The sequence below is a fragment of the Lissotriton vulgaris genome, chromosome 12, assembly GCF_964263255.1.
Source record: "Lissotriton vulgaris chromosome 12, aLisVul1.2, whole genome shotgun sequence".
Taxonomy (NCBI): domain Eukaryota; kingdom Metazoa; phylum Chordata; class Amphibia; order Caudata; family Salamandridae; genus Lissotriton; species Lissotriton vulgaris.
The window spans coordinates 509,595,725-509,617,507 of NC_141700.1; the positions used below are offsets into that span (position 1 = coordinate 509,595,725).

The window sequence follows — 21,783 nt, forward strand, 5'->3', positions numbered from 1 at the left end:
ACTCACTACTCTGCACTCACTACTCTGCACTCACTACTCTGCACTCACTACTCACTACTCTGCACTCACTACTCTACACTCACTACTCTGCACTCTGGAAACTCACTACTCACTACTGTGCACTCACTACTCTGCACTCACTACTCACTACTCTGCACTCACTACTCTGCACTCACTACTCTGCACTCACTACTCACTACTCTGCACTCACTACTCACTAGTCTGCACTCACTACTCACTAGTCTGCACTCACTACTCACTACTGTGCACTCACTACTGTGCACTCACTACTGTGCACTCACTACTGTGCACTCACTACTGTGCACTCACTACTCTGGACTCACTACTCACTACTCTGGACTCACTACTCACTACTCTGCACTCACTACTCACTACTCTGCACTCACTACTCTGCACTCACTACTCTGCACTCTGCACTCACCACTCACTACTCACTACTCTGCACTCACTACTCACTACTCTGCACTCACTACTCTGCACTCACTACTCTGCACTCACTACTCTGCACTCACTACTCACTGCACTCACTACTCACTACTCTGTACTCACTACTCTGCACTCACTACTCACTACTCTGTACTCACTACTCTGCACTCACTACTCACTACTCTGCACGCACTACTCTGCACGCACTACTCTGCACTCACTACTCTGCACTTACTACTCACTACTCTGCACTCACTACTCACTACTCTGCACTCACTACTCACTACTCTGCACTCACTACTCACTACTCTGCACTCACTACTGTGCACTCACTACTCACTACTCTGCACTCACTACTGTGCACTCACTACTCACTACTGTGCACTCACTACTCTGCACTCACTACTCTGCACTCACTACTCTTGCACTCACTACTCACTACTGTGCACTCACTACTCTGCACTCACTACTCTGCACTCACTACTCTGCGCTCACTACTGTGCACTCACTACTCTGCACTCACTACTGTGCACTCATTACTCACTACTCTGCACTCACTACTGTGCACTCACTACTGTGCACTCACTACTGTGCACTCACTACTCACTACTCTGCACTCACTACTCACTACTCTGCACTCACTACTCTGCACTCACTACTCTGCACTCACTACTCTGCACTCACTACTCTGCACTCACTACTCACTACTGTGCACTCACTACTCACTACTCTGCACTCACTACTCTGCACTCACTACTCTGCACTCACTACTATGCACTCACTACTCACTGCTCTGCACTCACTACTCACTACTCTGCACTCACTACTCACTACTCTGCACTCACTACTGTGCACTCACTACTCTGCGCTCACTACTCACTATGCACTCACTACTCACTACTCTGCACTCACTACTCTGCACTCACTACTCACTACTCTGCACTCACTACTCACTACTGTGCACTCACTACTCTGCACTCACTACTCACTACTCTGCACTCACTACTCTGCACTCACTACTCTACACTCACTACTCTGCACTCACTACTCTGCACTCTGGAAACTCACTACTCACTACTGTGCACTCACTACTCTGCACTCACTACTCACTACTCTGCACTCACTACTCTGCACTCTGGAAACTCACTACTCACTACTCAGCACTCTGCACTCAGCTGGTGGTGTCTGTGTGTGCATGGCAGTGGTGGTGTGCGTGTGTGCATGGCAGTGGTGGTGTGCGTGTGTGCATGGCAGTGGTGGTGTGCGTGTGTGCATGGCAGTGGTGGTGTCTTTGTGTGCATGGCAGTGGTGGTGTCTTTGTGTGCATGGCAGTGGTGGTGTCCGTGTGTGCATGGCAGTGGTGGTGTGCGTGTGTGCATGGCAGTGGTGGTGTACGTGTGCATGGAACCTACTTGCAATCAGACGTGTTGGTTGTCACCAGAATGCTTCGTTACTGCTGCCGGTAATGCTGCTGGATGCTAGGACGTGAAGAGCACACCACTCACTTGAGTCGGGTCCAGCAACTTTTTGAATATCCGACCTCACTTCCTTCCAGAGGAGGATGCGAGGTCACAGCCACGACACACATAACCACTGCCCGGGTCTCCATACTATTAGGCAGTGAGTCAGTGTTCATCTTTCTTTTCCCGCTCGCCAGCAGTTAAGTCACCCATTCTTTCAGCTCAGTTTGATTCTGGTGGTTAAGTGACACCGCGGGAGCATTTCTTCATCGCTCCAGCGGTACTTAGTAATCGTCTCGGGCGGCATCAATGCTGTAGCGGCTGAAAGCCGACAGAGGGCGCACTAACAGCAACAGTCAGTGAGGTAATAAATAGCATGTGCATAAATGTGACATGCAGTAGACACGGCCCTGATAGGTAAGTGCCGGTGCTAAGCACCAGAAAGCACCGGCACAATTAGCAAAGCACTCCCTATGTACTGGCGACCTTAGGCCTGCTGCTTCAGCTGCGGGGGGCGCGCGCAGCCGTGAACGGCGGCTGCGCGCGAGCACTAGCACGCAATCTGAGAGGCAGGGACGGCACGCGACTGGGGCAAGCCGGTGTGTCCTGTTGAAAGAGGGTGCCCCTCCTTAGGCGCTCGGTGACTTGTTGGCCTGTTGACGACTGTGCACCTGCCCGTCCTTGTGCAAGACAGTCTGTCCAGTGCTCACCCTCATTTGGCGAACGTCACCATGGAGCGCAAAGACACGCCGAGACGAGGTAGGAAGGGGGTGGGTCTCTGTGTGTGCTTGCGCATGCGCTGCGGCGAGGGGGGGATGTTCTGTATGTGTGAGTGTGTGTGGGTGAGTGTGTGTGGGTGAGTGTGTGTATGTGCGGAGAGGGGGGGGGGTCTGTATGTATGTGTGTGCGTGCGTGTGAGTCTGCTTCCAAGGAGCCATGGGAGACAGGAAGCGCGCGCGACCTGATCCCAGTTCCAAGGTTGCGTGCGCGTGCACCTCGCTTGTCCGTCTCCCTTGACTCCTCGAAAGCCAGAATGATTACAAAAGAGTCTCTGAACGACAGATTGCTTCGCAATCTGTTCGCAGTTCCGAGACCTAAAAAGGGGAAATAGAAATAATTTTTTCAAATTTTTACAGATATGCAGTTTTTTTTGTAAGAAGGGGTTGTCTAGAATCAAAGTTGTAGATATCATCAGGAGCAGTACGAAGAGTGTTATTAGATTATTGTAAGCTGAACTAACTAAATTAAAACCAGACGATCTCGGTAAACAAGCAGGAAAATGGTTGGAACGGGTGGGTGCTGATCCAGAGTGGTTTTCTGAATCTCTAGAACTAGGCCAGGTGGCCCTTTGCTCAGCTGGGCTACAAGCGCAGCATTTTAAGACCATTTTTGCGTTTTACCATACTCCGTCAAGAATATCACAGTGGGGCGGGTCAGCTGGGATTAACTGTCGTCGGTGTGGCTTATTAGCTGCTGCCTGGTACACATGTTCGCATCTTGCCCACGCCTGGAAAAACTGCTAGAGTCTATTACAAAATTCTTTAATTCATCACTAGGGCTGAAAGTCGCACTTACCCCTGCTCTGATCTTACTTGGAGTTAGCTGTAGCGAGCAGCAAAACCCGGCTTATCAATTTCTCTTCGTGGCAATGGCGGTAGAGCGGATAAGCATCGCTTCGGCCTGGCTGGATCCGCTACCCCCTACATTTCAACAGTGGTTCTCACGGTCACTCTCACTGTTTAGTATGGAAAGAGCAATTTATGAGAGAAAGGGGAAAAGGGAAAATGGCGAGAGTGATGGGGCGGCATATCTGGGTCCCCCTAGTAAGGTGGAAGGAATCATAGGTAGCTAAAAAATGAAGGTATAAGTTGAGCTGAATCGCTGAAAATATTCAGAGGGGAGAAAAATATGTTTTTGTTTAAATGCTTTTGTGTATTTTTTGTATGATATATTGTAATATATTCTCTAACTTGATACTGGGGGTATATGTGTTTTGGTTTGACATGGGTGTACGAGCATTGTTGGCTTATTCCTCTATCGTTGCTATGATTATTAAGATATCAGCTCTCACCTCACTGTAAAACATTGTTGGTTTTATGTTTATGTGCTGATCATTCTTAAAATACTAAAAAACTGAATAAAAAGAATAAAAAAAGAAAAAAGACATCTATGTATGACTGTTTTGTGTTAGACAGTGATAGGGGACCTGATCAGATTGGAAGAAGGCAAGATCCACAGATCTCTTTTTGGCTGGCATGTGTTGGTGTCTGACGAGATTCCCTAGGGACTGGATTTTGACCATTGTGTTTGGCTGCCAAAAGACATGGCTCAGTCTCTGCTCAGAATGTGTTTTTAGAGATGTGAGAAAACACAAAAAGATCAGTGATTGGCTGCTTTGTGCTGGCATGGGAGGAACTTTCTTTGTACGATTGTGGAGAGGCTGGCAGTTTCCCTTTCACCAGTGTGTACTGGCTGTTGGAAAGGCTGAAAAAATATAAATCTCTCTGTACTCAGTGAGCTGGGCTGTGTGGAGAGGCCTTAAAGATTATGTAATATCATGTTATTGTCATTTGTAAAGTGTGTAGTAATCTTTTTTTAGGCCTCGTTATGCTTTTGGCAGTTCGCAGGTAACTTACCAAACAGTTCCAAATGTCCATTTTAGATTTAAGTATGAATCAGCGTGTTATGCGGTGTTACAGGTATTGTGTTCTGGTTTGCCTATTTGGTGGTAATGTCTAATCTATTGAGCTGTTGTTGTTTGATTTGGTATTTGAGTTACCAACTACTTTACCTTTTTGTACCCATGTACGTATGATTAATGCCACGCAGAGGAAATATAGTGTGTTGTTGCTTGGTATGGGGCATGTTTGGGCTGTGTTAGATTTCGGTGGGGTATTTTAGTTTGTTCCAGGTTTTTATGATGTATGTTTGTGAGATGTTCTACTTTATATATTCTGTTGTATGTTTAAAAAGCATAAACAAAAGCTGTGCTGGTGCTCAGACAAAGTAGTACAGAACTTTCAACTGGTGGGCTTTCAGAAACGCTCTGAAGTATTGGGGTATACGTACATTTCACTTCTTTTTCACTCTTCATTTATAGTAAACTACTGATCAATTTTCAATAAAGTACCCGTTCATTTAAATGGTTACACTGCCTTCAGTTAGACCTTACTCACTGTACACACCTGTAAAAAGTTCTCTGCTCCTTTGTCTGAGCGTATCACAATCTTTGTCTTTGTATTTGAAACTTGTGATTTCCAGGTCCGTGATCTGCAATTTATTTATTTATTTATTTATTTATTTATAGAGCTCAACATTTATCCCAGGGGATGTCAGGGCGCTAGGGATTATGGTAGTAGGTGGGGTCCGTGGGGTTGGTGAAAAGGTGTGTTTTGAGTTTTTTTCTGAAGATGTTGTAGTCTTTGGTCAGCCTGAGTTCGAATGGGAGTTCGTTCCAGAGTCGTGCAGCCAAATAGGAGAAAATACGGACTCCTGTTCTAGGCTTGTTTATTTTTTTGTTTCGGCAAGTGCAAGATGTTGCGATCTTAGTCGTCTGGCAGACGTATTCTGATCTGAAGGATTATGGGGCCCGTGTCATGGAGTGTCCTGTGAGCGTGACCGAGGAGCTTGAAGCAGGATCTTTGACGCATGGGCAGTCAGTGAAGTTGTTTTAGGCACTCTTTGGCTGAGCTGTATTTGCCTTTGTTGCATACTAGCTTAGCTGCAGCGTTCTGCACCACCTGCAGTCGTTTAAATAGGTAGTCTGGCATGCCCACGAAGAGGGCATTGCCATAGTCCAACCTACTGACCAGCAGGGCCTGTGTGACTGATTTCCTGCTTTCCAGGGGGATCCATGGGAAGAGCCTTCTTAGAAGTTTTAGGGTGGCAAAGCTTTTCCCACATAGAGTGTGTATGTGGGCCTAGTGTGTCGCCAATCGTGACGCCCAGGTTTTTGGCAGAGTGCTTGGGTGCAGGGGCATCTCCCAAAGTGGAGGGCCACCAGGAAGTGTCCCAGATGTGTTTGGCTTCTCCGAGGAGCAGGATCTTGGTTTTGTCTGCATTTAGTTTTAGGCAGTAATCTGCCATCCAATTAGCCATTTCGGTAAGGCAGCTGTTGAGTTTCATTTTACTATCTTGATGCCCCTTCCCTAGCGTGATTGTGAGTTGCGTGTCATCTGTGTAGGAGCATACACCAAAACCCCGTTGTGTTCCAATTTGTGCCAAAGGTGATACGCAGGTATTGAACAGCGTGGGGCTGAGGGATGCTCCCTCCCGGAAACCGCATTTCAGTTGTTTAGGTTTGGATGAGAAGGCTCCTAGCTGTACTGGTTGTGTTCTGTTATGCAGAAAAAAACTGAGCCATTCAAGGGCTTTTCCGTTTATCCCTTTTTCTTGTAGGTTTTGTAGTAGGAGGTGGTGAGAGACCGTGTTGAATGCTGCCGACAAGTCCAACAGCATCAGGGCCACAGCTTTGCCCTGGTCCAAAGAATTTCTGATATTGTCCGTGACGGCCAACAGTGTAGCCTCTGTGCTATTGGTGGCCCTAAACCCTGTTTGGGAGGGGTCCAACAGGTTGTTAACCTCTAGGTGTTTCGACAGCTGTCTGTTAATCAGCTTCTCCAGCACTTTAGAGAGATACAGGAGTTGGGAGATGGGTCTGTAGTTGACAGGGTTAATGGGGGCTAATAACTTGTTGGAACATGTACTCGAGTATTTTGCCACTTAAATTAATCTTCAGCGTTTGAAGTATGCACCACCTAAAAAGATTACCTGGAATGACCTCCCCCTTTGTTGCATATAGAGATTGTGATGTGTATATGTTAGTAGTTCTGTTTAATGCCAATGTTTTTTTCTATTGAATGTTTGTCTGCGGTGTATCATGATAGAAAGTTCTGCTGGGAGGAAAATGACTGCTGAAGACGTCCTAAACCTTTGCTTTGTTGGATGTTGAATGTAGTAGAGGATTTTTGTTTAGTGTGTTCTGTTCAATGTTTCTATATTGCATATATTGAGGAAACATTATAATGTGATCCATGTAATAGCAGTTATGTCCTAACAGGGCGTTGTTGGATGTACGTGGTATGTTCATGAATGACCAGTGTGCAAGTGTTGTGAAGTGTGTCATGAACTTCTTAGTTGTATGAAAATCCTCAGGATAGTTAATAATTGCTAGATTGTGTGGAGGACCCAATGAAAAGGCGTAGGGTTCTTTGCTGAATATTGAAATCCTATATTGTGAATACAAGATGATCTTGGGTTTTTGGAAGGAAGATCATATGCTAGGTTTTGAAGGGAAGGCCTTGGATGCTCTGGTGGGTGACTGTCAAAAACCTAGCTGTTTTAGTTGTTAGATGAGTTATGTGTAGGCAAAGCACCGAGATACACCTTTTGGGTGTGATTTGTTGCCCTATTCTAAGTGGATATAACATAACATAGCTGTCAGCGTGGTAGGAGAAGGCCCAAGTTCTCTGGTGGATGACTGTTTGGCATTGTAGGAGAACATCTCAGAGACTGTACAGGATTGTGGAGTGCTAGCCTGCAGAAGGTGGAATTGTTTTTTAAGTGGGATGACTGTGTTTTGGGTTCTAGGAGAACATGTTGGGTAGTCTAGTGGATGGTTATGTGCTGGTCTGTGGTAAAATACATTAGGTTGTCCATTGAATGCCCAAAACGTAGGCTATGAGTGGAATCATCAGTTTGTGTGTGCATGGTTTTGTGCTGGACTGAGAAGGTGATCATATATTGAGTAAGGAAGGGATCATATATCACTTCCTATTTGTGGCGAATCAAAAACAAAGTTACCGTTACTCTTGGAGGCCTGCTTCTGGAGTTCACTTTGCAGCATGGTCAACTGTTTCTTCATGTTTCGCACACCCTGAAGATAGGAGGCCTCTTGAGTGGACAACACTTTCTGCATCTGACGTACAGCACTCATCACTTGTTGTTTAGTCACACAACCCTAGATATAAAAGAATATTAAAAGGCTAGAAATGGATCCTGTGTACGACATATTTTGTGCGGCTTAGGAACATATCACACAGCAGAAGCATAGCACATAACTCTGTCCTCAAGGATGAGTCAATAAGCCGAAAAGACACAGTTTAAGGAACTTGAAAACGAATATATTAACACATAATTGATTTAACACATACTTCATAAACTGGTATGTATATAATGCCACTGACAAAATACTAAACATTGTCTAGTGGATAAAATACTAATGGTATTACTGCAAACCTAAGAACAGTATCCTAACGTCTCCAAGGTAGCTCAGTCAGCTAAGCTCTTACTGAAATCTCTGGGTAAAATTCACATTATATTTTCAAATACTTGCATGGTCATTGCGATTTTCCCCCTTTCGCTTTTAGTATATTGAAACTCAAATAATATTGCCAGCTGTTATTAACAGTGCCACAAAAAATGAAATGTGCGGCAGCAAGTGATTTTGGTATCATGCAAGTTTAAGGAGGCATGAAGCCCAACAGTGAATGTGTATCTTCCTGCTCTTTTGAATAGTTGTATTTTTTTATTTATGTATAATATGTGGGAGAGGATAATTTCCCTGTAAACTGAGTTACATTCTTTTTTTGTTGCAGTTGCGTTCTGAACAAAATCTCAAAAGGTGATGGGAGGAATGCTTGCAATAAGTCCAACGTGGTGTGTTAACCCTTATATAGTGCATAGAGTGTGTAGGCCCCAGGGTTTGGCCCACTCGTGGTCATTTTTGCAGATGTCTAAACATCTGCAAATTTAAGCGTGTCCAAAAATAAACTGGCCTTGGCTCCCCTCCTGATGAGTTGGCCATTGTCACCTCCATACCAGATGGGGACGACAACGATTCCCACAAGGATTAGAATGATGAGGTGGGCCCCTCTTGGCCCTGGTGTCCATCCCCTGTCGCTCCCCCCTGCATGCCTTCACACGAGGCCATGGGATAGGAGGATCCCTCAGATATGTTGTATCCTGATGATCTGGTCCATCCCCACTCTGCGGACAGGTCCCCCTCAAACAAGGTGGCCAGGTATGTGGCAAAGCGCCTCAGGAAGCCTTTCGAGGAAGAGGTGAGGGCACGTTTCAGAGCTGGGTGCCTGTGCCATTGTGGCCCTCACGCTGGACATAGACACTAGAATGGCCACGTTTCTGGTAAAATATATGTGACCGGAAGTAGGGTATAGACCAGCCATGGACAAACTCCTGAAAATCATTGGTACCCTGATACAAATCTAAGATTTGGCAGAAGAGGCCAAATCCTTTGGCAACCCTGTCTTCCAGGAGCTCCTTTCCGGGTCGGCACAACGCCCAGTGATATTTCTTGGCAATGCCAACTGTGTGCTGTCTACTGAGAGGTGCCACTCTCTGTTGATTAAAGTGGAATTCAAGTTGGGGGATTTGACAGTCCATGGAAGAGGGTGCAGTGGCCCAAAGGGGGACCTTTGTGGAGCCCTTTATAAAAGAGCTAGGGAAATTAGTTTCCACATTCATTCGACGAGAAGGAAGGCTTCCATGAAGAAAAACTTTCATCCCCAAATTACTGTCGGGCCCGCAGTGGTAGGGGTTTGCCTGGCGGGACGCTTGTACACCCGAGGCCTTCCTCAAGGTCAAGGCTACTGAAACTAGCAGTGGAAGGACCAGTCCCACTCTGGGGAATTCTACCCCTCCAGGAGAGGCCATGGAGGTTGCAACGTAAGAGGCTCTTCCAGAGGACAATTCCACAGGTCCCAGTCAGGTGAGTGTTCGCCCGAAAAAGGGTGGGAGATTGTCTGGCGTTCTCTCTACACAACTGGGAGGTACTAACCTCATTCACATCGTTTCCGTTGTTTTTTTTTCTTCAGGGAAACAAGCTACCTCTACAGAGCAAGAAGTGGCGGAATTATCTCTGGAGGAGACAATGGGGCTGCCTATGGAGTTACATCCTCGGCTGGCACTCTTGGGTATATGGGAACCTTCAGATCTATCCCAATATCAGAAAATTCTAGTAAACTTGGGGTGCTTTGTGGCGAAATGAGACATTGTTCAGAGGTGGGGTTCCGAGGTACCCCCAGGCACCAAGACTGGGAGTTAGGAATGGAGCATTGTAAACGTATGGAGCAGGAAGCTTACAAGGGATGGGGCTGCCAGAAGAATTTTGCCAAAATCTGGGGTGGCTGGGTGGCGGAGGCTGATTGAGAGCTTGGACGAGGTGGCTACGGTACATCTACTACAGGGTGTGAGGGTGGGGGAGGTCGTACAATCAAGCAGTCTTGGCATTTGTGAGAGCCAGGGACACAGGAGAAGGGAGATGAGATCACGGGAAAAAGGGAATAAAGAGGATAACATTAATCTACAATGTTGGTGTACCCCGGTTGGGGTAATCGCAGGGGTCAAGGGGCTTGTTTTGATAGATTGTTATTCATGTATTACGCTGTTAAGTATAAATACAATAAACATATATTAAAAGGAAAAGAAATTGAGTAATTACTGCAGAAATCCTCAGTTGCCTCGTCACATCACCATCCACGGGTTTCCTCAGCAACATCTTTTTGGTGGAAAAGCGGGATGGTGTTCAACGACCCATGATAAACCTCAAGGAGTTTAATGGGAGGCTGGTCATTTCAAGATTCAAGGTATCCATCTCTTGCAAGATCTGTTGCAGCTGGACGATTGGATGGTGCGTATGGATCTCAAAGACACATACCTGATGGTTCCCATTTTTGCGCCCCACCACAGGAACCTGTAGTTCCAATGAAGAGGACAAGGGTACAAGTTAAAGACCCTGCCTTTTGGTCTCTTCTTGGCGCCCTGGTGCTTCACCAAGATGCTAAAGTCGGCGATGGAGTACCTCCAAGCTCAAGGCTTTCTTCAAATTATCTACCTGGACAACCTCCTGCTGATGGATCAATGCCCCAACAGACTGAGGGAACATTTACAAATGACAATTCACCTGCTGGAAGGCTTGGGTTTTGCCATCAACAGGGAGAAGTAAATCTTGAATCTGTCCAAAGAGACAACCTTCCACGGATTCATCATCAACTCATTGGAAAGGACTCTAAGTCTTCCCTCCTTTAAATAGATAGTAAAGATTTGGAGAGAACTGACAAAGGCTCTGTCCAGGCCAATGACTTTGTTGCATCAGATTGCCCAAGTGGTATATCTCGTGTCATTCTCCATACAGGCAATCTTCTTATGCCTGTTGCATTACAGGGCCCTTCAGTGGCTCAAGGCCTTCCACCTTCGCAGGGTCCTTCAGTATTTTGAGCTGATTTCTTTGATGGAGGACGTCAAGGACGAAATGAGGTGGTGTCTGGCACATATGGAGGCGTGGAATGACAGGGCCATTTCCGGTTCCAACCTGGATATTATCATAGAGTATGATGCCAGCAAGTCTAGATAGAGAGCGCAATGCAGGGACTCTCACAAACCCTGAGAGGACTGACCCACTTCTACAAAGACTCCGAGGAACAGCGGTTCTGTCCACTAAAGAAACCAAGACAAACTCTTCCAAGCCATTTGGAACCGTGAAAGTCTCACCTTCGGGACCTACCTCTGCACCCGACTCCCACGACCCGAGTCCTGGAGGTCCACCAGTCCAGAAGAGGTTCACCAGCTGTTCTGAGTCCAAATCCAGTGAGGGGTGTCGCCTCTAAGCCTGTGTCGACGCCTGCAGCCTCAACACCAAGACCCCCTCCACTACGACTTGCTTGGTAAATCTGACATCTAAACACACCCCTGTGGCTTCTGGCCCTGGGACCTACCAACTAGTTCCAAAGGTCTCCTGACATCCCCCGCCATCCGAAGTTACTTACCTGGCTGTTGGTTACCCTTGTCTGGCTTCCTGACAGATGCCTGCAGGCTGAGACAGATTTTTAGGATCTCCATTGTAAAGCATTGGGCACCCAATGCAGTGTAAGCATCCGGCTGCCCCATGCCCCTAGTAGTGCAGTTCTAATGCTGCCTTGGGTCCCCCTTTGTCCTCACCTAAACGTCAAGAGATCTGCTTCCTAGCCCAATTTGCCTGCCAATGAGCAGCCTCAATATGCGGTGCCCCTAGCCCCATTGGCTAGCAATGGCCCCTGTACCTAATTTTGCACTTTGTAACCGGTCCCCCTAGTGCCGCTGGCTGTGAAGGCCTAGTGCAGAACCGAACCTTGCTGAACCCTGGTTCAGCACCCAAAATATATTAAATGTTAACCGTTTTACTTAACTGCAAGTGCTAACTTCATTTTCCTCCATAGGATTGTATGGTGGGTTTTTCTATGAAAAATGCACTAAGTGATGCACTAAGTGATGAGCTGTCTTGTACTGCAAATCAAAGTAACTTAGTGCCTTGAAAACAGTCAACCTGTTTCCTAATGTCCTGTGTTGCTTAGACTGTGTTATGAGTTTGTTTCATGCCACATTTTAAAAGTAATTGCAAAGTAATCTAAAAGTTATCTAGAGGTAGCTTCAAGTGTTTTTGAACAGCTTACAAAGCATTTTCTCAACTGCAAAAGTAATCTGAATGTTGCTATAAATTCAGTGTTCACTTTCTTTTGAAAAGTAACACTGTATGGAAAGTATCACTTACCTGCTACTAAGTAAACCTTGGTTCTAGAAATAAAACAACGAAATAACAACTTTTTATTTAACCATTTGGTCTGGATTCAGTCCTTTAGTGTGTGACATAATTTCTTGCCTGAGTGTGTACTACAAATGCTTAACACTACCCTCCTGATAAGCCTGACTGTACAACCGCACAACCACAAAAGTGGATGGTATTATCTACTTTAGCCTCTGCTGTACCCCTGGTGATCCACTGGACTCTGTGCACACTATACCTTACTTTGTTATAGTATATACAGAGCCAGCTTCCTACACGTACTGTTGAAGACAAAGTTCCAATACGTCACAACCAATAGAAGCGTCCTCAGTATCAACCAGTATCCCAGAAGATATAGGTAGATCTTGGGGAGTTTACAGTAGCCGCACCCAGGTACATTACTAAAGGGGACCAGATCTCCTGAGGGCGGGAACCAGCTGGCATCATGTCCCAGTAGTTTTCCAATTGTTCTTGGCAATATACAACATCATGTAACCAGTCAATTTTACATGGTACCCTACGTCTTCCCCAGCACATTGTGACTCTTCGTTTGGCTAGGAGTAATAAAATGGTCATCAGTTGGCGCCTAGCGTCTGGAATATCTTTAACAAAACCCAGTGGCGCAATCATTGGAGCTCACATAAACCTATGTACAACAATTGCTCCAATAACATCAAACACTTCAGACCAAAAGTTTGTATCGCAGGACAGGCCCATGCTAAGTGTAGAAAAGTCTGCTCTGGGTGCCATTCAGCTCAGAGAGCACGCATCTGTATGGAGACTAAGTCTATGCAGCCTCTCGGGGTATAGTACAATCAATGCACGAACTTAACATGAATTAGGCGCAACCTGTAATTGGGGAGAGGGTACAAGGGTGTACGTAACTGTAAAGCATTCTGCCGAAATGGGGCTACCCAAGTCGGACTCCCATGTTTCACTAGACTGGGAAACCACCACAGGTGTAGTTCCCTGCATTGTGAAATATCATTTTATGATTAGACGACGTGGGGAGGGGGCAATTACCAGCACTTGTAGTGCTTGAAAAATTTGGGGGCTTTCGGAAAGGAATTGTGTTGTGAATGGCCTGCAGCATGCAGTTAAAAATAGGTGAGATTATACAAAAAAGTGTTCAAAGGTTCCTGCAAAGCCCGCTCTGGTTCGATAAAGGTACCGCCTGGGTACAGTACCCCCATACTAGTCAGCTGCCATGTGCCCACATCTCTAGTGAGTGGTAGTGTTTGTTTGTTAAGAATGATTATTGATGGGGCAAAAAGGTGAGCCCCAGGAGCGCTGCATCTGATTCATTCCATGTCCATATCGTACCTATGCGTGACAGCGGCTGACGAGGAGGTAAATACAGAGCCATGGATAGGGGTCATGGATCACATGATCATGTTCCAGGGCTGTGTGTGGTTAGTGTTGTATGGGGTGTACCCTGAGATGTGCAAATTGCACTTGAGCACAACTTTAGTGGAGATCCAGATCACGAGTTCACCCTGCTCGAAGGGAACGGTGAGCAATTCGTGATACCCTGGGCTGATTACCTGCCCAAACTAGTGTGGTCAAGCATTGTTGCAGGCATCTGCAAAAACATTGTGACGTGGGTAAAGATAGGTTTACAAACAAATAGAGGAATTTAGGGAGCGCCACCATCTTGGCAATAGCCAGCCGTGCCCCGGTTCCGCAGCCCAGCAGAGCAAAAATTCGGACTCAAAATGAGAGGTAAATTAATTGTGACTCACAATATGACACCAAAATGAACAAATTCCTTAATTAAGACAAAAAGGTTGTTCTGCGGATCCTTCATGTAGAGCAGGGGTCTCCAAACCGGTCCTGGAGGGCCGTATCCATGCCAAGTTTTTGGATATCCCCATTGATATACATGTAGTTATTTTAAAATTCTGGCATGGATCCGGCCCTCCAGGACCGGTTTGGAGACCCCTGATGTGGAGCGTGGCGTTGTTTGCATATATTGAAACAAGCATCACTCTAGGTGTGAAAGCCAGGCCTCTGTCTGCATGGTGCTGTCCTAACCACACAGCTAGTGGTTTCATGGGAATAGCAAATAGCATAGGTGAGATAATGCAACCCTGGTGGGTGCCCTTTGTCACTAAGAATTGTACTGAAATGGTCCCATTGATGTTCAAACGTGCAGTTGGTCTCTCGTAAAGGAGCCCTATCAGCCAAACATCCTTAGCGCTAATTCCCATACAAGCCAGGAGTGCAAAAAAATAAGGCCACTCCAGCATATTAAACGCCTTGGTGGCGTCTAAAGATGCTGCAGTGGCCCTGCATGATGGGTCAATCGTCTGGGTAACAGCAAAATAGGTGCTAAGTTAAAGGGAGTGAATCTACCAGGGACATACCCGGACTGGTCCTGGCACGTAATGATTGGCAGGAGAAGCAAAAGATGAAAAGCGATCAGTTTAGCCAAGATTTTGTTATCAATTTTTATCATGAAGAGCGGGCGATGGGAGAAAAAATTGCCGGGTCCATCCCATGGTTAGGGATAGTCACAATTAGTGCTCTGCATATGTTTCAAGCAGGTTGGGGGCTACAAGAACTGCATATTCTTTATAAAAGGCAGCCTTAAGGCTGAGTCCTTGTGCTTTGTCCCTGGGCAGCCCCTTGATTTGAACGACCTCTTCAGCCGTAAATGGTGCATCTAGGAAATGTCATTGGCCATCTTCTAGCCAAAACAATTGAGTTGTGTTGAAATAATCCGTAAAAGTCTCTCTTGGTGGAGTATGTGTGGATGAATAGAGCAAGGTAAAACAGAAGGTGATGGTGTGCTTAACTGCCTCTATACCACCTTGCAGGGCTACTTGGTGATTCTCAAGTTCCACCACATAATCACTGGCCCAGGTCTTACACAAGAGATTATCTAGCGTTTTCCCCACTCTTCCGCCCTCACCATATTATCTGGCTCGGTCTAAGTGGCCAAAATAGCAGACCTCTTGCTGTGTTTCTCCTTCAAACTGGTCGAGTTGGGACCTAATCTGTGTGAGAGTAGCCTGATCCCCCTCAGCAAAACAGTGCTATTCAAGGTCACGCAGCTCTGTTTCTAAAGGGGACAATTATCTTTGTAAAGTCTGCAGAATCCTAAAATACTTTGCAATGCAAACCCCTCTAATGACAACTTTAAATGCCTCCCTGGGAGTACAGCAGGACTTGACAGAAGCTGCATTGCGTTCAAAATAATCAACTATTTTGTCCCTCACCTCTTCTCAGAAGATCTGGTACCTGAGTGTGCCACTGGGAAGGTGTCAAGTAAATATGGATGCGCAGTTTCAGTAGAACAGGGGTGTGGTTGGAGAGTGTGCGTGGGCAGTGGTTTACTTGATGGGTCCAGGAGTCAACATCTCAGGTAGCCAAACACAAAACAATACGCAACCAAGTGTTGTGTGTAGTCGTTATACAGGTGCCATCTCTATCTGATCTGTGTTGGGCGCTCCAGAGACCTACTAGGTGATTGTCTAACATGATCGAGTGCAGTAGTGTTGAAGCATTTGGGTGTGGAATTCTAGTAGTACTATTGCAGTCATTATCCGCATCAATTACAATATTGAAATCCCCACAGAAGGGTACCTGGGCCCAGTAGCCCAGCTTAACGCCAGACTTCAGCATAGAATTAGGTCATTCTGTGTTGGGTTCATAAACTGATAAAAAGACGAATGGGATGTTCGTAAGGTACACCAGCCAGAAGTACGTAGCGACCCAGAGGATCACATAACCCAGTTTGTGTACACCGGGGAAGCCCTCTGTGGGTGACCATCGCCACCCTCAGGCATATTGGAGCAAAGCACTGTGTGGCATTGGCCAAACCATTCGGCTCACAGTCACATTCTGGTGGCCTCAGTAAGGTGCAGTTCCTGAAGCATACAGATATCCACATTAGGGTCGCTGCCGGTATGCAATGATCCGTCGGACTTTGTGTGCGTTATTTAGGCCCCTAACATTACAAGTAAGACAGATAAGTTTGTTCATTTCGGGACCTGGCAATGCCGGGACTGCGGCGGGCTCGCTGGCAGAGGAGCTAAGGTGCAAAAGGTTTGGACTAAGCCTAAGCATAACAGAAAGTAAGAGGAGGTAACACAGTAAAATCCACAGAAATAGAAGACAACAACAAAACCCCGACAATCCACCCACCTACCACACCGGCCCCCAGTGGGGCTAGTCTACGCAAACCCAAACTAATAATACCCCATTAAACACCCCAACAGGGGGGAGCAAAAACAAGATCATGAAATCATCCCTTGGGGGCAATCTGTAGGTCCAACAATTCTTGACCTGGAGGAAAAGGTCGAGTGGCCGAAGGAAACCAGGTTGGAGGGTCAGAGCCCTGACCAAGTACTGCCTATTCATACAGTTGATGTGAACAGAAGGCAAGGGAAAGAAAAATGTCGTTGATATCACTCATTGTCACTCAGCTGGGCAGTCGCGGCATCACGACCTCCAGGCAAGTCTTCGCTTCCAGACTGTTGAATTGTGTTTGTAAATTTGGCTGCCAGCTTGAGGTTAGTAAAGTGGAGGAACTTGCCCTGGTGTCGGATCTTCAGCTTAGCAGGGTATATCAAGGAGTAAGAGGCATCAGCTTTAAGCAGGGAGTGTTTTACCGGAAACAAAAATGTGTTGTGGAGCCTAGACAGCCTGGGTGTAGTCTGGGTAGGTAGTAATAGTGTTGTTCTGGTATATGAGTGGTTTCTGCTCCAAAGCAAGACGAAGTAATGCGTTGCGGCCCGTGTAGCTAAACATTTTAGCTATAATCGGAAGCCGGTGTTCCCGGAGGAGGGCGCGAGCTGAGTGATCAGTGTGCTCTTTCAACCACCAGAAGAGCGGACATTGCTAACCGAATAGTGTTCTCAAACTCCATGCAAGCATGATGATGCATTCAGAGATGCCCCAAGATGTGCAGATTATTCCTCCTCAATCGCACCTCTAATTCTTCATTTTTGCTATGAATGCCCTCCAGGACTTCTTCCATCTGCAGCATTTTTTCACCAGTGGTATGTTACTCGTCGTCTAGATCTGAAGTACGACGCTCCAGTTGGTCAGTGCTTCAACATACTGAAATGGAGGATATCAAATAAACTTGTCCAAAGATCTGAAGTACGATGCTCCAGTTGGTCAGACCTTCAACATACAGAAATCTCTATCTGATCTGTGTTGGGCGCTCCAGAGATCTACTAGGTGATTGTCTAACATGATCGAGTGCAGTAGTGTTGAAGCATTTGGGTGTGGAACTCTAGTAGTACTATTGCAGTCATTATCCGCATCAATTACAATATTGAAATCCCCACAGAAGGGTACCTGGGCCCAGTATCCCAGCTGAACGCCGGACTTCAGCATAGAAGTTAGGTCATTCTGTGTTGGGTTCATAAACTGATAAAATACGAATGGGATGTTCGTAAGGTACACCAGCCAGAAGTACGTAGCGACCCAGAGGATCACCTAACCCAGTTTGTGTACACCGGGGAAGCCCTCTGTGTGTGACCATCGCCACCCTCAGGCATATTAGAGCAAAGCACTGTGTGGCATTGGCCAAACCATTCGTCTCACAGTCACATTCTGGTGACCTCAGTAAGGTGCAGTTCCTGAAGCATACAGATATCCACATTAGGGTCGCTGCCGGTATGCAATGATCCGTCGGACTTTGCGTGCGTTATTTAGGCCCCTAACATTACAAGTAAGACAGATAAGTTTGTTCATCTCGGGACCTGGCAATGCAGGGACTGCGGCGGGCTCGCTGGCAGAGGAGCTAAGGTGCAAAAGGTTTGGACTAAGCCTAAGCATAACAGAAAGTAAGAGGAGGTAACACAGTAAAAGCCACAGAAATAGAAGACAACAACAAAACCCCGACAATCCACCCACCTACCACACCGGCCCCCAGTGGGGCTAGTCTACGCAAGCCCAAACTAATAATACCCCATTAAACACCACAACAGGGGGGAGCAAAAACAAGATCATTGAAATCATCCCTTGGGGGCAATCTGTAGGTCCAACAATTCTTGACCTGGAGGGAAAGGTCGAGTGGCCGAAGGAAACCAGGTTGGAGGGTCAGAGCCCTGACCAAGTACTGCGTATTCATACAGTTGATGTGAACAGAAGGCAAGGGAAAGGAAAATGTTGTTGATATCACTCATTGTCACTCAGCTGGGCAGTCGCGGCATCACGACCTCCAGGCAAGTCTTCGCTTCCAGACTGTTGAATTGTGTTTGCAAATTTTGCTGCCAGCTTGAGGTTAGTAATGTAGAGGAACTTGCCCTGGTGTCGGATCTTCAGCTTAGCAGGGTATATCAAGGAGTAAGAGGCATCAGCTTTAAGCAGGGAGTGTTTTACCGGAAACAAAAATGTGTTGTGGAGCCTAGACAGCCTGGGTGTAGTCTGGGTAGGTAGTAATAGTGTTGTTCTGGTATATGAGTGGTTTCTGCTCCAAAGCAAGACGAAGTAATGCATTGCGGCCCGTGTAGCTTTACATTTTAGCTATAATCGGAAGCCGGTGTTCCCGGAGGAGGGCGCGAGCTGAGTGATCAGTGTGCTCTTTCAACCACCAGAAGAGCGGACATTGCTCACCGAATAGTGTTCTCAAACTCCATGCAAGCATGGTGATGCATTCAGAGATGCCCCAAGATGTGCAGATTATTCCTCCTCAATCGCACCTCTAATTCTTCATTTTTGCTATGAATGACCTCCAGGACTTCTTCCATCTGCAGCATTTTTTCACCAGTGGTATGTTACTCGTCGTCTAGATCTGAAGTACGACGCTCCAGTTGGTCAGTGCTTCAACATACTGAAATGGAGGATATCAAATAAACTTGTCCAAAGATCTGAAGTACGATGCTCCAGTTGGTCAGACCTTCAACATACAGAAATGGAGGATATCAAATAAACTTGTCCAAAGAACAACATACATGCATAACACACCATTCCTCCCAAAATGTATGAAGTTAAAAAAAGAACACGCAAAACATCTGAACACTCCTTCAGTAACAATCAGCATCTACTGTTAATAGTCTCTTTGTATTTGAGATGGTGGCGGATTCACCCTCAAATAAATTAGGCTGATCCGATCCAGAATGCATCAAAGAAGATTCCCTAGCAGAACAGAAAGTGGAAGCCATGCTTACACGGTTGAAGTTTCAATCAAAACTAGCGAACCCACCACTTCCAGGCCTAGATTCAGTTTATCTGGAGACTCGCTTCTTCAGCCCAAATTTCTCTTGACTTCTGAGTCACTGTCACTGCCTTCCCTCAAGATACCTATGAACCCTTTGAAAAGCAAGACATTTCTTGTCATACTTTCTTTTCCTCTTCTGGCAGTTAATTGAGTACTTTCCACGTTTATTACTTTCCAGGGGGACATTTCAAATTCCTTTGTCAATACTAGGTCACTTAGGCCAGTCATAGACCTCTTAGCTCTCCTTCTGTTTCTGCATTGCTCAATGCTTCTCATCCTACTGGCCTTGTCTTTGCACCATCTGGGGGCTCAGGGGTCCAGGATAATCCGTGGATACCTCCTTGAAAGTAATATTGAGTGAGTGCAAGAAATCTTCCAGGGTGTCCGATTCAGTGATTCCGAAATCCACAGTGATGATCATCGTCAAAGGTTCCAATGGTCCATACATGATGTCCCATTGTTGTTGCCTATCTGTTGGACTTGGCAGAATTGACGATGTGCTCGCTTTGTAGTGACATTTGAAGTCTACTTTTCACAGAGATAGCCTACTCTATATTTCATCCACTAGTGTTTCAGTTGGGTTTAAACATTTCATAAAACATTCAACCTCCCCGTTAGCCTGAAGCCATACAGTGTAATTTTGATATACTTAATCCTCAATGACGCAAGGTTCTCAGAGAAGTGTTGCCCCAGAAAGAGAAGCATGTTATCTTTTTCAGCTCATTTTCCACCCCAATGCTTAGCTACTACTTTCTCCAGCTTTGTGATTAGTTCATCTGCTGATGCGGAGTTTACTATCTCCACTTTTTGATAGTTGAAATAATTATCAATGATTACAAATAGGTTATGGCCCTCTGGCAGAGCTCCAAAATTAGCACTGGCCCTTACCCATGGGAGGGTAAAATCGCCTTAGCGATTATGGGTGGTGATGACTCATGAGGGCTGGAAACCTGGTAATAAGTACATTCCCCCACGGTGTCTTCTGTAATTTGGTTGAACCCCAGAAACCACACCTTCCTCTGAAGCCGGATCTTGGTCCTTGCAGTCTCCTAGAGTCCAGAATATCCCAGCAGCACAGCCTTGAGAACTAGAGTTTGGGGAAAAATCAAACAGTTTTCTTTTAAAAGACAGCTCTCTGAAATCACTGCCAGTTTGTGCCAGACTTTATGCAATGATACGGGATGATGTCGATGGCTTCCAAATCCAATTCTACACTGGCTGAATGACCAACAATAGATGCTTGTTTCCAGTCCAGGTAGGACCTGGCCTGGCAGTTCGGGCTGGACTGTTCCCATTGGGTGCAGGGTCAAGGCTGATTTGCATATGGCTGGGCCCAAACTGGAATGGCATGGTGAGCAAAAAAACGATGGATTTAGGCCCAGATCTCTGTACTGGGGTGAATGTATGACACTGTTCTGCATTCTGTCCATCAATAGTTCTTTTAACAATAGAATTCATCACACTATGTGGCAGTCTGGGGTCTTCAAGAGACACTGGTCTTCTTCGGGATGGGTCACGTATGAGTTTGATGTGGCTAGCTGATGATGTCTTGGCAGGTATTCTTCTGGGTTTTTTACCCCTGCTCAGTAGTTTTTCTCTATTTGGTGGTGGAGGCTTGGAGGATGATGGAGCAAAGTGATCAGGGGTTTGTGATCTGTGTTGACACTGAACAAATGTCCATACAGATAGAGGTGGAAGTGGCAATAGCCGCGGTGTATCAAAATTATTTATTTTCAATATGAGAATACCTTTGTTCCCCAGGGTCACAGCATACCTTCCATAGGCAAGCCCATTCACTACTTGGTTGTCTTGAGGATGACATGGGTCTAAGGCCAGTGGGGCTATCATTCTATCACTGACAGATAGAGTTTCTGTAGGGCCAACTCTAGAAGTCATAGCTTTATGTGGCAGTCTGAAGGTCATCAAGAAACATTGGGTTTCATCTTGATGAGTCAAGTATGAGTTAAACTTATTCTTCTGGCTCGTGAGCCTCCTTTGTCTTGTTTGATGTTTCTAGCTGACAATTTCTTGATGGTAGTCTTCCAGGTTCTGCACCCCGCTCAGTAGTGTTTCTCTTATTTCGTGGAGGAGGCTTGAAGGAGGCCAACAAGACAACGAGATCAGGGCTTTGTGATCTATATTGA

At 46.1% G+C, this 21,783-nt stretch overlaps 1 protein-coding gene across 2 annotated transcripts in view; it reads right to left on the reverse strand.

The window, feature by feature from the left end:
* LOC147677618 (fibulin-7-like) overlaps window positions 1-21,783 on the reverse strand; it is a 163,246-nt gene that overhangs the window by 97,288 nt on the left and 44,175 nt on the right. For both annotated transcript variants that reach the window (XM_086945271.1, XM_086945272.1), the window contains exon 2: window positions 7,710-7,866. In XM_086945271.1, the coding sequence (XP_086801397.1) occupies window positions 7,710-7,866 (157 nt within the window). The remainder of the gene's footprint in view (window positions 1-7,709; window positions 7,867-21,783) is intronic.